General features: G+C 46.8%; 1 protein-coding gene across 6 annotated transcripts in view; it reads left to right on the forward strand.

The window, feature by feature from the left end:
- SEPTIN2 (septin 2) overlaps positions 1 to 13,480 on the forward strand; it is a 49,493-nt gene extending 36,013 nt beyond the window's left edge. For all 6 annotated transcript variants that reach the window (XM_075569555.1, XM_075569557.1, XM_075569554.1 and 3 more), the window contains exons 6-13: positions 226 to 360; positions 812 to 929; positions 1,641 to 1,742; positions 3,137 to 3,282; positions 3,908 to 3,991; positions 8,524 to 8,581; positions 9,142 to 9,233; positions 9,340 to 13,480. In XM_075569555.1, coding sequence (XP_075425670.1) covers positions 226 to 360; positions 812 to 929; positions 1,641 to 1,742; positions 3,137 to 3,282; positions 3,908 to 3,991; positions 8,524 to 8,581; positions 9,142 to 9,231 — 733 coding nt within the window. In that variant the 3' untranslated portion in view covers positions 9,232 to 9,233; positions 9,340 to 13,480. The remainder of the gene's footprint in view (positions 1 to 225; positions 361 to 811; positions 930 to 1,640; positions 1,743 to 3,136; positions 3,283 to 3,907; positions 3,992 to 8,523; positions 8,582 to 9,141; positions 9,234 to 9,339) is intronic.
- The last annotated feature ends 1,967 nt before the right edge of the window (positions 13,481 to 15,447 follow it).

A 15,447-nucleotide genomic window follows, 5' to 3' on the forward strand; every position in this document is an offset into this window, starting at 1 on the left:
CTCCAGCCAGAAATTAATTAACACACATTCCCAGCTAGCTCAAACTCCCACACCCACCACATCTGATTAATATTGCAATGATTGTTAAATAGATCTTGAGGGATCATTTGTTTTATACTGGCCACATTCAGTAACGAGGAGAAGGCTTTGTATTGTTACAGGGTGAGGGGAAGCATTTGAGCAGCGAGTCCCAATATGCTGTCCCACCTTCTGTCTCCTCTGCAGTTTTCAGCCCATCATTTCCTACGTGGATGATCAGTTTGAGCGCTACCTGCACGACGAGAGTGGCCTGAACCGGCGTCATATTGTGGATAACCGTGTGCACTGCTGCTTCTACTTCATCTCCCCCTTTGGTCACGGGTATGCCTGGCACAGTCTCATTCTGTCGGAGCTGATTTTGTGATCGAGCACAAGGATGCTCAACTCCAGTCCTCAAGCACCCCCAACCCCCAACAGGTCAGGTTTTCAGGAAGTTCCAGCTTCAGCACAGGTGACTCAATCGGAGGCTGTCAAAGACTGAGCCTAAAATTGAGCCACCTATGCTGAAGCAGGGACTGATTGATCCACCTCTGCGGAAGCAGGGATTTCCTGAAAACTTGACCTGTTGGGGGGCTTGAGGAGTGGAGTTGAGCACCCCTGATCTACGCTAGCTGTTTGCAAAAATGAAAACACACACACACACACACACACACACACACACACACACTGCTGTCATGATCAATATTTCTATATACTCCAACATGTTAGATTAAAGAGCTGCAGGACATGGTAGAAGTTGGTTGACGAGCCATGTCCCGGTTTTCGGTTTCAGCCTGAAGCCCCTCGATGTGCAGTTTATGAAGGCTTTGCACAACAGGGTGAACATTGTCCCTGTCATCGCCAAAGCCGATACCCTGACTCTGAAGGAGCGCGAGAGACTCAAGCGAAGAGTAAGGACTTTGCTGATTCTCAGCCCAACGTCCTCCCCATTCTGTGACTGAAACATCTCGCTCCACTCGTGCCGCACCCCTCTCCATCTACAATACCTTCCTCTTCTATACGGTGCACATCTTCTCCTATACCTGCCTCACTGTATGTCTTGCACATATATTCCTATACCTGCCTGGAATGCTCTCTGCACATGCCGGTCTTTATACTCGTATATACTATACTTCTCTTATAACTGCTTTCTATGCATCCTACGCACCTTCCCCCGTGCCGGCACCCTGCACGGCCTCCCCCGTGCCGGCACCCTGCACGGCCTCCCCCGTGCCGGCACCCTGCACGGCCTCCCCCGTGCCGGCACCCTGCACGGCCTCCCCCGTGCCGGCACCCTGCACGGCCTCTCCCGTGCCGGCACCCACTCCTATACACGCTACACACCATGCACATCCCTTCCCTATACTAACCTCCTCCCATATACCAGCCTCTTTTATAGCCATATACGCTGCTCCCCTAAACCTGTCTCAGACCTTCCCTGCCAGTACAGTCAGTGCCGATACATTACTGTTTTATCTGCACCGATAGTGAGGGACATTTGAAGTGTCCTGTGTCATAGTGGTGGGTAGTGTTTGGGTTGTAGGATATTCGGAGTCCTGATACCTTGCAGTGTTCAAGTTGATTAAAGTGTTTCAGGGTTGTTGATATCCTCCATCTTCCAGGTACTGGACGAGATAGAAGAGCATGGGATAAAGATCTATCAGCTGCCGGATGCAGAGTCTGATGAAGACGAAGACTTCAAGGAGCAGACAAGACTCCTCAAGGTGTGTGTGTGTGTGTGTGTGTGTGTGTGTGTGTGTGTGTGTGTGTGTGTGTGTGTGTGTGTGTGTGACGTTCAGAGGTACACACAGGGAGACAGATTTGGGGTAATTAAAACGTGGCTTTATTCAGCCTGTCCCTTTAAACAATGCAGAGCATACAAAAATAAACAGCCTATCCCTGTATAAGGGCCAACTCCCTTCCCCAGTCCCTATCTGCAAGGCTGGGAGGTAAAGCCGCTTATCAACCTATCGCACCACAGTTTAAATAGGTATGTCCAAGCAAGTGGCCCTTTATCTGTCTCTGGGCCTGGATAGGTGTCAGCTTCAGGGGCCAGTCTCTGGCAGGTTCCTGTGTTCGCTGCACCCTGGAAGAAATGTCTTGTCCTCTGGTGTCTTGATATCAGCACACAGCCTGTGTGCTCAAGTGTCTCTGGGTCTGTTCCCAGCAGGAGGTTTTTACCCTTGTCTGATTAACCAGGTGGTGACTGGTTAATTGTCTAGCTGCAATTAACCAGCTCCCTGCTGGATTCTTCAGACTGCTATAGTTACTTATATTGCAGCCTTAATTAAACAGGGATAAGTCCCTGTTACAGTGTCTATACTGTTTAAATGAAGTCCGGTAAAGCTGCTCTTCTGTTTACAAGGCCACTTCTGTACTGTATATAAGGGCAGGGCTGGCTTTGCCAATACCTGTAACGGATAAAGAAGACGCTCTATTTTATGTACTGTGCAAGTTGGCAGGCTGGCGCTACCAACACCTGCTTTCTTTGTGAGGAGTTTCTCTTGATGTATAGCATGAGGGAGACTGTCACTTCTGCTGTTTGCACATATGGCTGTATTTAACAATCAGGACTCCACCATTAGTCACCTTCGGCACTAGAAGACACATGATGGCATTCACTTGAGTGACAGGAAAGATGATCCAGGGCTCCACGGGTTTTTAGCAAAATAATTTATTCATAATACACAACGTTTCGGCCTCACTTAGGCCTTTGTCATTACCAGTCACTCATTACCAGTCACTTGAAAAAGGCCTAAGTGAGGCCGAAACGTTGTGTATTATGAATAAATTCTTGTGCTAAAAACCCGTGGCGCCCTGGATCCTCCTTTCCTGTTGCTGTGTACTTGGATTGCTGCAGATAGGCCATCCCTGAACCAGAAGCTCCGGCATTGTGCGCAAGTATTTCTTGCCTTTATTTGCACTGTTTTGGTGTGCTACATACCCACATACCCACATACCCACATACCTTTGCATTCACTTGAGTGAGCCATAAGATGTCTTCTGTCATAGCACAGCTTGGTAAATATGGGCCCATCTATAGCTTGTAAGGGGGTGTTTCCATCCTTCTTGTCCTTCACATTTTAGCTCCGAGACTGATCTGGCTCTTTTTTTGCAGGCCAGCATCCCCTTTTCTGTCGTTGGGTCCAACCAGCTCATTGAGGCCAAAGGTAAAAAGGTCAGGGGTCGCCTGTACCCCTGGGGAGTGGTGGAAGTGGAGAACCCAGAACACAATGACTTTCTGAAGCTGAGGACCATGCTGATGTAAGTTTAGCAGTGTTCTTGTATCACTGTCACACATGCTAATTATATGCACTTGCATAGAGGATAATACAAGAACATGCTATTATTATTATTATTATTATTATTATTACTAATGAAGGAATGGAGACAGCCTCATTGTAGCACTGTGCAGCCCAAATATTCACAAAGGAATTTCATGTCATCCGAGAAAACGTTCCGTATTTGATTCCAAATTTAGTGTATTCTTCTTTTTGTATCTTTGAATTTTCTTTAAATGCTGCTCACTTTATATCTGCCATTTACCGTTCTGTTATTCTTGTTAGAGAACCTAACATGACTCCCACATGTATACAGATCCATTCTGGACACCAGATCGCGCACACCGCAATTAAACCACCCAGTGTTTAGGGAAGCACTTGCTGCGGGGGAAAAAAAAAAAAAAAGCAACGCGATTTTCTGGTTTAGAAACCGGACCCTGTTAGAACATCCTTTTTTATTGTGTGTGGGGGACGGGGTTACTAAAAGGAAGTTGGAGGCAGACAAAAAAATCTAGTTTTGGGGAAAGCCGGTTCCTGCTTGCAATGCTCTCTGTAATAGGTCGGCTTTGGCCCCTTGTCCGGTCTCACAGTTCTTCCTCTCTCCGCAGCACACACATGCAGGACCTGCAGGAGGTGACCCAGGACCTGCATTACGAAAACTTTCGCTCAGAGCGACTCAAGAGAGGTGGCAGGTACGGGGGGTCTCCATAGTTCTTATTCTAAGCCAGGGGTGGCCAACTACAGGCCTCAAAGGCCACCAACAGGCCAGGTTTTAAGGATGCCGCTGCTTCAGCAAAGGTCACTGATTGAGCCACCTGTGCTGAAACAGGGATATCCTTAAAACCTGCCCTGTCGGTGACCCTTGAGGACTGGAGTTGGCCACCCCTTGTTCCTAAGCCTTATGAGGGCTTTAATAAAAAATGCTGCATTCTGATTGGTCCAGAAAGGGGCTGTTACTGGCTGGCAATGAGACTCAAACCACCAACCCTGAAATGGACTCTAGTTTAATGACTCTTATAAATAGGGTGTGTGTTTTTTGTATAACTGTATGCAGAGCTTTACAAAATAAAAAATAGTATATTATGCATAGTAGACATCCCAGAGTGCCACCAGTCTTCCGGCACTAAACCACGTGTCCAGTGCATTGATCACGTGGTCGGGAGGCAGGCACCCAAGAAGTTAATGGATGCGGAGGATACAGGTTGGGGTTTCACCGCGGGACACAATCTCCCCTTAGAAAACAAGCATCCTCTGTGCGGCATAGGGTCACTAGCAGGCCGGCGTGTAGAGTACGTCTTCGGGCACTCAAAGGGTTAGCGGAACAATAATCTAAATGGCAATCTTTGACACAAGTGAGGACCTACTAGACCAGGGGTGGGAAACTCCACTCCGCAAGGGTCACCAACAGGTCAGGTTTTCTGGCTATCCCTGCTTCAGCACAGGTGGCTCAGTCTTTGACTGAGCCACCTGTGCTGAAGCAGGGATAGCCTGGAAAGGCCCACCAACAGGTCAGGTTGAGGACTGCAGTTCTCCACCCCTGTATCAGACTGTTACTGACACTGCTTTGCACTTCATTGTCTAACACAGGGATGAGCAAACTATTTATGCCGAGCCCCCCTTTTTATCCATGAAATTTCTCGGGCCCCCCCTGCCTGATGATGTAATCAAAATCACATTAAAAAATACCTTTATTAACCAGTATACAATGTAAATACAAATATGTCTAAGGCCGCGCGTATAGTGCCCGCGACGGCGACGCTAGCGAAAGTTGTATTTCATTTTGAGGCGGCGCGGGCGACCAGGCCATTGATTGGTTCAGGGGCGAGGCGACGGCCCCTGAAAAATCAAATATTGCTGGCTTAAAAAAATTGCGTTGCCACGTCACGCTTACTATAAACGCACGCGGCGGCGACAATGCATTTGTTTTTGGGCGACGTCGCATCGCCGGTACTATAAGCGCGGCCTAAATACTTACATACTTCAGCCAAACGAAGAAGTGTTCCAGGACGCACATCACTGCAGGCATTCACTCAACGGTGCTTCACCTTTATCTCTTTGGCTACACCGGATCAAGCAGCGTGACAGCAGGTATTTTCATTGGCAGAGGGGACGGTGGGTGACTTAGCGTCAGCCTGGCTGTTCTCTGGATGGTCGGTGACTCTTAGCGTCACCTCACCTTACCCCTCCCCCCAGCCTGCTCCACTGGGTCCGCTTAATCCGCTTGTTTAGAGTGATAGTTATATGCTGCAGACGTGTGCCATTATGTTCTAAGAATAAGACATTGTACGCTTTGGCCCTTGAGCACTGGCAGCAGAATTCTTCTCTGTTCCCTCTACTTACATACTTCAACAGCTCGCTCTTGCAAAATTAGGCTGCGTCCACGCTGCCGCTGAGAGCGGTGACATCACCAACTCTCCAAGCATGAGCACAGCGTGTCCTGCATCATTTTGCAAGCACGAGCGGGGAAGTGTTTACACTTTCTTTTATTATTATTTCTGTCCATTCATAGTATGATTGATATAGTGGCCGCCGACCCTTTCACTTGCAGAGGATCGCAGCGAAGCAGGTTGCCAGCGGAGGAGAGCAGGGCCACAGCGCTATTGTAGGGCAGACACCGGAAGGAGGGGCGCTTGACATCACAGCGCTAGGGCGTGCTCCTCCCCCATACCACGTGGCCGCCACCTGCACTATTCTGTTAGGCTGCCCGCGCGCACATCTTTTTTGCCTGAGCACCCAGGTTTTGCCGCAAGCCCCCCGCCTAAATAATCTTGCGCCCGGGGCGCCCCCCCCCCCTCAGCTTGTGCACCGCTGCATTCAATCACAACACACACACTCAACCAACACTCACACTCAATCACAACACACACACAGACAACCAACAGGCACAGCACACACACCACCTACTCGATCACAACCAACACATCACACACTCAATCACAACACACTCAGTCAGTCACAACACACACAGCCAACACTCACATAATCACAACCAACACACACAACACTCAATCACAAGACAGACAGACAACCAACAGGCACAGCACACACACCACACTGAATCACAACACACACACAGACACAACACACACACAATCACAACCAACACACACACTGCATATATCTCTCTCTCTCTCTCTCTCTCTCTCTCTCTCTCTCTCTCTCTCTCTCTCTCTCTCTCTCTCTCTCTCTCTCTCTCTCTCTCTCTCTCTCTCTCTCTCTCTCTCTCTCTCTCTCTCATATATATTCATATATATATATATATATATATATATATATATATCTCTTAATATATAAAATTGAATGGTTGGTACTAGCTGCGGTGAATCTGATTGGTCCTCAGCCTCTGGCCAATCAGATTGGTGGGTCTGACGTCACCCAACTAGCACTCTCTTCCCCCTCGGCCACACACACACACACACACACACTCTGTCCTCTCCCCCCCCCCCTTCGCGCTCACTCCCCTCCCTCCCCGGCGGGGGGACAGGCAGTGGCCAGGCACGCAGCTGCACAGGCAGGGGCAGCTGCCTCGTGGCGCCGAGTGCCTAAGATGGCATCGCCCGGAAGGACCCCCTTCCTCCCTCGCGGCGCCAAGTGCCTAGCCTCAACTGCCGCACACGCACACACATCAACACACACACACACACACACATCACCTCCCGTCCAAACCGCCGTCTCACACCCCTGCGCCTCCAGCCTCCCCTCCACACAGCACCACACACACCACCTCCCGCCTCCCCTCCCTCACCCCTGTGCCTCCGGCCGGGACCAAGCGGCTGAACGGACGGGGGCAGCCCACCCCCAGTCACCCGTACGGTGCGGCGCCGGACGGAACTGCGGGGGGGGGGGTTCGGGGCCTGCGCCGGACGGAACCTGGGAGGGGAGGGGGCGGGGCCTGCGTCCGAGAAAGCCGCCGTACGGATCTGCGGGGGGGGGGGGGCGGGGCCTGCACCCGAGAAGGGCGCCGTACGGATCTGCGGGGGAGGGTGGGGGGCCTGCGCCCGAGAAAGCCGCCGTATGGATTTGCGGGGGGCGGGGCCTGCGCCCGAGAAGAGCGCTGCTGAGCGCGCACGGGACTGAGACGTGTGTGACTGTGTGTGAGTGTGTAAGTCGATGTGTGAGTGTGTGTGACAGTGTGAGTGTGTGACACTGTGTCCCCCCCCTCCTGTTCACTGTCCGTACCCCCCCTCCTGTCCACTGTCCGTCCCCCCCCCTCCTGTCCACTGTCCGCCCCCCCCCCTCCTGTCCACTGTCCGTCCCCCCCCTCCTGTCGACTGCCCCCCCTCCTGTCCACTGTCCGCGCCCCCTCCTGTCCACTGTCTGCGCCCCCTCCTGTCCACTGTCCATCTGTCCCCACTCCTGTCCACTGTCTGTCCGTCCGTCCCCCCCTCCTGTCCACTGTCCGTCCCCTCCTGTCCACTGTCCGCCCCCCCCCCCTCCTGTCCACTGTCCGCGCCCCCTCCTGTCCACTGTCCGCCCCCCCCCACCCCCCTCCTGTCCACTGTCCGTCCCTCCCCTCTGGGGTAGGGGAGGGGGAGAGAGAACGGAGAAAGAGGGGGAGAGAAGGGAGCGGGAAATTTTAGTCACGGGCAACGCCAGGTCTCTCAGCTAGTGTGTATATATATATATATTTATATATATATATATATATATATATCTATCTATATATCTCTATCCACACACCACACACACGGTGGGTGGAGGGAGTAACTAAGCCTGCTCATGTGTGTGTGTGTGTCCCCCCCCCATGTGCTGCTGAAAACAGGCAGGTAACAGACAGGAGGAGGAGGGCTTGTCTGTGTGCAGGGAAGGCCCCGCAGCAAGGCCCCGCCCCCTCTGCAGGCCCCGCCCCCTCTGCAGGCAGACACAGCAGAGGAGCAGCCTCAGCACGGAGCTTCTGGCCGCCCGTGCACAGCCCTGCCCGCCCCCAGGTTTCCCCGCACGCAGCCTGCGCCCCCCCTACATAATGTTGCGCACCGCTGGTCTAACCAGTCCTTTTTGAATTGGTACAGACCATCAGACAGGTCACTTAATCATACTTTTTTTTTGTTTAGAATATTACATCCATGAAAAAGAAAGAGTAGGAACTTCTTTTATAGTGTGTCTGTGTGCCTGTGTGCCTGTTAGAGCCACTGCATACTTATATTGAGCTAATCCTTTTCTCTGTATACATTGGGTGCAGAAAATGAGATAGTGTTTAATGTCCCCGTTTCCAATCTCCTTGCAGGAAGGTGGAGAATGTGGAGGCGAATAAAGACCAGATACTGCAGGAAAAGGAAGCGGAGGTGAGAAACCTGAGTCGCTGTGTCCAGCCCTGGGGTAACAAACTGTACACGGAGTATACACTTTTACGCTTCCACTAAGCCTTGTAGACTTGGACATTCCAGCCTCAACAGCAAGAGGGCCAACTCCAGTCCTCAAGGGCAACCGACAGGTCAGATTCTCAGAATATCCCTGCTTCAGAGCAGGTGACTTAATCAGTGGGTCAAGCTTCGACTGCACCACCTGCCCTGAAGCAGGGATATCCTGAAAACCTGACCTGCTTGTTGCCCTTGAGGACTGGAGTTGGCCACTCCTGCTCTATTCTATATCCTACATAAGCAGTCTGTACCACAAAGGGGTTTGTAAATTTTCTATCATGAGCGTATCCCCTAGCCTGACCAGTCCTAGAGGTTCCAGGCTCTGTATTCTGTAACCCCCATCGCAATCCTGCACACAGCCCGTGAACTGCCAAATCCTGAAAAGCTGCACCTGCAGCCTTGGTCACAACCCCATAGCGCCGAAGTCTGGCCCTGAGGGGCAGTATGGGCCTGGAGGTGACTGTTTTTTCATTTGTGGATTGCAGCTGCGTCGCATGCAGGAAATGATTGTGAGGATGCAGGCCCAGATGCAGATCCAGAGACACGGAGGAGACGGGGACGCGCAACACGTGTAACGGTAAGGACTGGCATGTCTGTGTGTGATTCAGCACTACGTATGTACGTATGTACGTATGTATGTATGTATGTATGTATCCTTATGTTTCATGTCTCTGCTTTTCTAGGTCCTTAATCACCAGTGCAGAAGCCTGATGCTGACAGGGGGTCACACGTGGCATTGTTCTATCATATGTACATGCTGACGGGGAGTCACACGTGACCTTGTTCTATCCATATAAACACTGATGTTTCACACAACGCCTGTTTTCACACATTCAACATGTTGTCTCTTACAAATATTGATGGAATCACGCACAGCCTGTTGTACCAAACATGCTGAATCACACACGCAAAATGTATTCTATTGTACTCCTGTAGAGTGTTTTATATACAAGCGAATTATGACTTGCATACATACAACCTGTTACATCCACACTCACTTATACCTTATGCCCATTCACAAAGGGAGTCGCACACGCAACTTTTTTGTGTACACTGTGACAGTGTTATGCACCCTCCGCTTGTGATACCATACATAAGCTCTGAGTGTACTTTGTAACAGGCAGTGTTACGCTGACTGTGCATCTTACACACACACACACCTGTTAACCCTTCTCCAAACTTGCATCTTGCAGCACAGAACAGATTATAAGAACATTAGATTTCGTTCTTGCATCACGGTCTCTTCACACGGTACATACAACATGGCGATATTGCCCCTAGCGGTAGATTTTGGATTTATTCAGCTGGATAACACAACTTCAGTCCTCATGGGCCACAAATAGGTCAGGTTTTCAATATATCCCTGCTTCAGAGCAGGTGGCTGTCATTATGACTGAGCCACTGATTGAGCCACCTGTGCTGCAGCAGGGATATGATGAAAACCTGACCTGTTGGTGGCCCTTGAGGACTAGAGTTGGCCACCCTGCGGTAACCGCTCTTCTGCCTGTCGTTACTTCACCAAATATTCTCCTTTCTCTGCTAAGCAACACACTTAAGGGGAACTCGCTCCATTTTTGGGTGCAATCTTTAACACCCATAAAGATATTCTGTTTTTTTCCTCCAGTTCGTGTAAAAAAATCAAAATAGAAGTATTTAGTCACAGATCCTTTCTATTGTAATTATAGGAAGAAAGAGTTGCTATTTTACAAGGTCAGAGCCCATGCCATTTACAGGTCAGCATCTCTAGCGTGCTGCAGTATGAAAATTAAGGGATTGGGTAACTAACAAAAGCTTGTTAAAAACAAACGTTAACTAAGACATGTGAATTTCAAAATCAAGTGGGACGGCACCTTTAAAATCCCTATTTAAAAATAAAATCCTGTTTTTATTTATTTTATTTATTTTTTTCTCATTACAATTAATAAAATAAAACATTAAATGCCTCATCTCCTCCCGCGATAGGAGCGATCTGCAGCCATTTCAAACGGGTAAATTATCAAGCTGATGCCTGTGGTGCCGCAGCACCAGAATCCCAGGCAATGACGCAGCCTTTTAACAAGCAACAAGAAAACCGGGATTTTAAAATGAAGTAGGAGAGGCTGCATCGTGATGTTGTAGTCCCAATAAAAAGTGTACGGAAAACGGAAGCACTGCTAGAGAATGTTCCAAAGCTCTATAATCAGCGTGCGTGCCTTACCAATTCTATGTGGATTTGGCTTTGTGAGAAAGTTACCACTTGTCTTTTTATTTTACTGTCAGGCAATTTTTCCTTACTTATTTAATGAAACAAATATTTATCCCGTATAATATGTCCCAGTATAAAACTGTGTGATGGTAGTTGAGTATAGTATAACATACTGTGAAAGGAGAAATCTAAGCTTCGGTTTAGTGCAAACCTCGGCCCTGAGCCAGACACAGGTGCAATTCTGGAGCAAAAAGATTGAAAGCAGCATGACAGGGTTTGTTTGTTTTTTGTACATCTGTTGTAATTTTTTGCACCAGATTTTCTCCACTCTTGTCTTGATACATTGATCCCAAGGTATTTAAGACAACCATCCCAACTGGATGTATTTGCTGGTGGCGAATTCCTAAAACCCGATCTGGCCTGAAAGGGTTTAGTGATTTTATCCTAAATTATCGCTGGGCCTTTATAACTTAAAACAGGGCTACAGTAGTTTGGTTTTAACCAGCTTGGAGTTATAGCATCGAGTTTATTGACAATAACCTGATGTGTTTCAAGGGACAACATAGAAGTGGTGAAGTCTGTCCCCTTCTCCTCTCTCTCTCTTTTCTGAAGCCGGCAGACCTATTTTTTCTGCAATATCATACACTTGTGTTACATTTCTGACCCGTCTGCTATTCAGAGGGTCGCCCACACCACTGTTACAAAGTGTTTTTTTTTACACTGTGCGTTACTATGTTACAATTTTTGTGATAGGTATGCAGGTTTGTTCTGGAAAATGGCTCCCTCCCCTTTTTAACATTTCAATGCGTGTATTACCTCTTTCCTTTAGCGTATCCGTTTTCTGCTGCCCTGCAGTACACGCTGCGCACCCTAAAGCAGCGATGCGCAAACTGGGGGGGGCGTTGCTCACTTACCTGCCTTCTGTGTCCACTCGTCTCCATGACAACACGGCGTCAAATAACGCCACGGGGCCATGTGACGTCACGACCCCATGACGTCATTTGACGCCGGTTGCCATGGAGACACTGCGTCAAATGACGCTGTGGGTGACGTCACATGACCCGAAGCGATGCCACGGGGGGGGGGGGGGGAGAGCACGCAGGAAGTTTGCGCACCCCTGCCCTAAAGGATGTGTAAATCACACCCTCTGCCCCTGACAGGGATAACAGCGGGTCATTGTTTCCTGCTCCGTTTGACATTTAAAGACGCACTCCTAAAATGAAGTTTTGTAATAAATGGCTTTATCTAAAACCATCGAATTATTGATGGGAAAACACATTTCAACCTGTTTCTACCAATAAGCGCTTAAATTGTAACGGAGTGTCTCAGGAAAGGGAGCAGTTGTGTATCTCTCCATCTACCCCCCACCCCATAATTTTAATAATGTATTTGATATATTACACTTTTTGTAAGTAAGACTGTAACCCACCCTCATTTCACTAATTGTTTCTGATTCTCCTCCGAAGTTCTTTGTGGACTGAGCGATGGAGCAGCAGAGTATGAAGGTGTTTGGGATTACCCAGGCCTTGGCTTTGCCACCTCTGCAAGGTATACATTTCTCAGCTGGGTTTGTTGCACTCCGTTAAAACGATGACGAGTTACCCCTCTCGTTGCTGCACCGAATGCTTCGGTCACGGTTTAAGGGGAAGTGGTTCCCAATCTCCACCTGTACGAGGATGGGTAACATTCTCGAGTTCTATTCACTAAAAAACTATAGACTGTAATTAATGGCCATTCATTTGAATTAACACTTTAGACATGTAATGAATAGACTTGGTAATAAATCCAATAATGTATTACTTGTACAGACACAGCTTGGAAACACCACAACCAATAACCTATTCCCCTAGAAATACACACTCCGCTCATGGTCTTATTTCTTATGGCTGTAGTTGACAACACAATGAAGAACTTGCTACACCCCCATTGTATCTGCAGCTGTACGAACTTACACCTTCATATCCCCTTAGTTTCACAAAAATGTAGTTTTGAAGTTAATCTGTAATATTTAACTTGAGTGCTGTGCTTGTTTTCTAATTGCTTTTATCTTATATCCCAAGCTTAGGCGTATGGAATACCTATCTTATAGGACTTTGTCGCTGCAGACATACTTGTAGCATAGGTTGGGAATGTCTGCTTTACAGTATAGTAATAATAGGAGCAGAACTACAACTCCCAGCATTCCCTGCTGAAGGTAAGGGCATTAGTGCAGAGATTATTCCAGGGACCAATTCCGAACCGGCTGAACCAGGGCTGATCGCTGGACCAATGGTTGGGAACCACTGCTCTAGGGTTAAAAGTGCCTTTTTTATAACTGCATACACAGCACTGTGTATATGCATTGGGAACCATGCAGGCCTAGCCTACTTCTGCATGGACTTTCACATGTGTGCAGCTGTAGTATCCATGCAATAAACTGCCCTATACTGTATTACAGGGGATGTACCACTCCTGATTTGCTTATTAACATGTAATGTCTTTGTCTTATTTCTCTTTCGAGTACAACCCTGTTCATTAAACCCTTCACTGCATTGCTATCTTATCTTACAGCAAAGGGGTGATTGCTGGGAATGTGACTGGTTGTAATATGTCTGTTTTTGTTTATTATTTTTTTTTAAATAAAACTCACCTTGCATCAACCTGTGTTTAATATATTGTTTTGATTGAACACAATTGATTTTGCAATAGTGCCAAGTTCTCTTTTAACATGGAAACTTAGCCAAGACTTATTAGAAAATTGTAACCACATACATCTACCCCCCATCTTACAAAGTGAGGTCTTGCCGCATAAAACTGTGCAGAGCACAATAACGCTCCTTTAGTGGGGGTTAACGTATCATTGTTCTCACGGACTTAAGACTTTAACCTGTTGAAATTCGATTTTTGTTTTATAAATGCAACGTATCCCTTTTTTTTTTTTAACAAGGCATATTTTGCTTTAGTTTACGATCAACCAGATATGGATTCAAGCAAAAAATTAAAATATTTCTTTGCGGTGTATGTTACTTAGAAGATGCGGTTGAAAGGGAAAAAAAAAAGAGATTCCAAGTTCAACCTAACTTAAGGCCTCGGCCATGCATTAACTGCATTACCCTGGTCTAAATTCCTTCTTACCGCCTCAAATAAATTAATAAGGTTAGTTTGGCATGATCTATCCTTCATAAATCCATACTGACTATTGCTAATAATTTTGTTTTTTATTAGGTATTCCTGAATATTATCCCATACTAAACCTTCAAGTAGCTTCCCCACTATTGATCTCAGGCTTACAGGTCTGTAATTCCCCGGTTGTGATCTAGCTTCCTTTTTAAATATAGGCACAACATCTGCTTTACACCAATCTTGTGGTACTGAGCCTGTGGAAATGGAGTCCTTGAATATTAAATGTAATGGTTTGGCTATTACTGAACTTGGCGCCTTAAACCTTAGGTGCATGCCATCTGGCCCAGGTGCCTTATTTACTTTTATTGTATCAATGATGTTGCATTTTAATTGCTTCAGTAAAGACATGGAACATTTGATAAAGATCTCTGATTCATGGACTCCATCACTGCCATAGTGGTCTGTAACACATAGCAAAGCGTGTCCAACTTTTTCCATGGCTTTATTAAAATACCAAAATAAACCAATCAGAAAATAAAATTCATATAATAACCTAAAATGCACTGTAACATACAATAAATAACAAACCAAGCCATGTGTTTGTTTTTACTGGACATCTAATATGTAAATAATTAGAAATGTTTTTAATTTGATTCCGATTTCTGTAAAAGAAAACAACCTGTTTTCTTTAAATATGTCCAAACTATGTACATCTAAGTTCTGTACAAGTGGTTCTTTCAAGTAATTGTATACCCATTGCACAGCACAATAAAATTTTATATTTTTCAAACCGTTTTTACAACACACTAACTCAATGATTACCAAGTATCATAAAATTTAAACAAGCGTAGGTAAATAATTAGAGGGGAGCGAAAAGAGAAACTTGTTTTTATTTTATTAGCATTTACTTAAACCGATGACTTATCTGGACGTATGGGGAGAAATCCCGATTTGTTAACATTATCTTCAATAACGTAAGAAGTGGAGTGACATTTGATGTTGCACCAACTTCCATTCACTTAAGTAAAAAAAAATGACACCTTTTTTAATATCATGTGAAGTTGTTTCCTAGTGCTAAGTGAAAAAGATACCATCAAGTGGAAAAAACAGTAATATAAAAACTAATTCTAGAACAGCCTGGCCACTGGGCTGTAAAAGTCAAGAATATTAAAAGACAATGCAAGAGGCCGCACTCTTAGCTGTGGCTCAGGCCATGAGCCCTATTATCTGATCAAAGGCCCTGCAGGCCGAAATGTTTTACTGTGCTGCTGCTTTCCAATAAAATCAAGATGTTCTCATTTATACAGAAGTTTTGTTGATCCTTGTAAGATGTCAGACCGTGAGTTCCAGTACGGGTGCTGGCTCTTGCATTTTTGTGAATATTGCTTCCCAGTATTGGAAAAGATTTCAGAGTAGGGCAAAAATCTCTAAAAAAAAAGCTCTAATTCTGCGATTCAGTAAGCTCTGATAACGGGTTATAGATCTCGAGTTAAATGCCACGATA

Source organism: Ascaphus truei, chromosome 14 (genome assembly GCF_040206685.1).
Source record: "Ascaphus truei isolate aAscTru1 chromosome 14, aAscTru1.hap1, whole genome shotgun sequence".
Classification (NCBI taxonomy): Eukaryota; Metazoa; Chordata; class Amphibia; order Anura; family Ascaphidae; genus Ascaphus; species Ascaphus truei.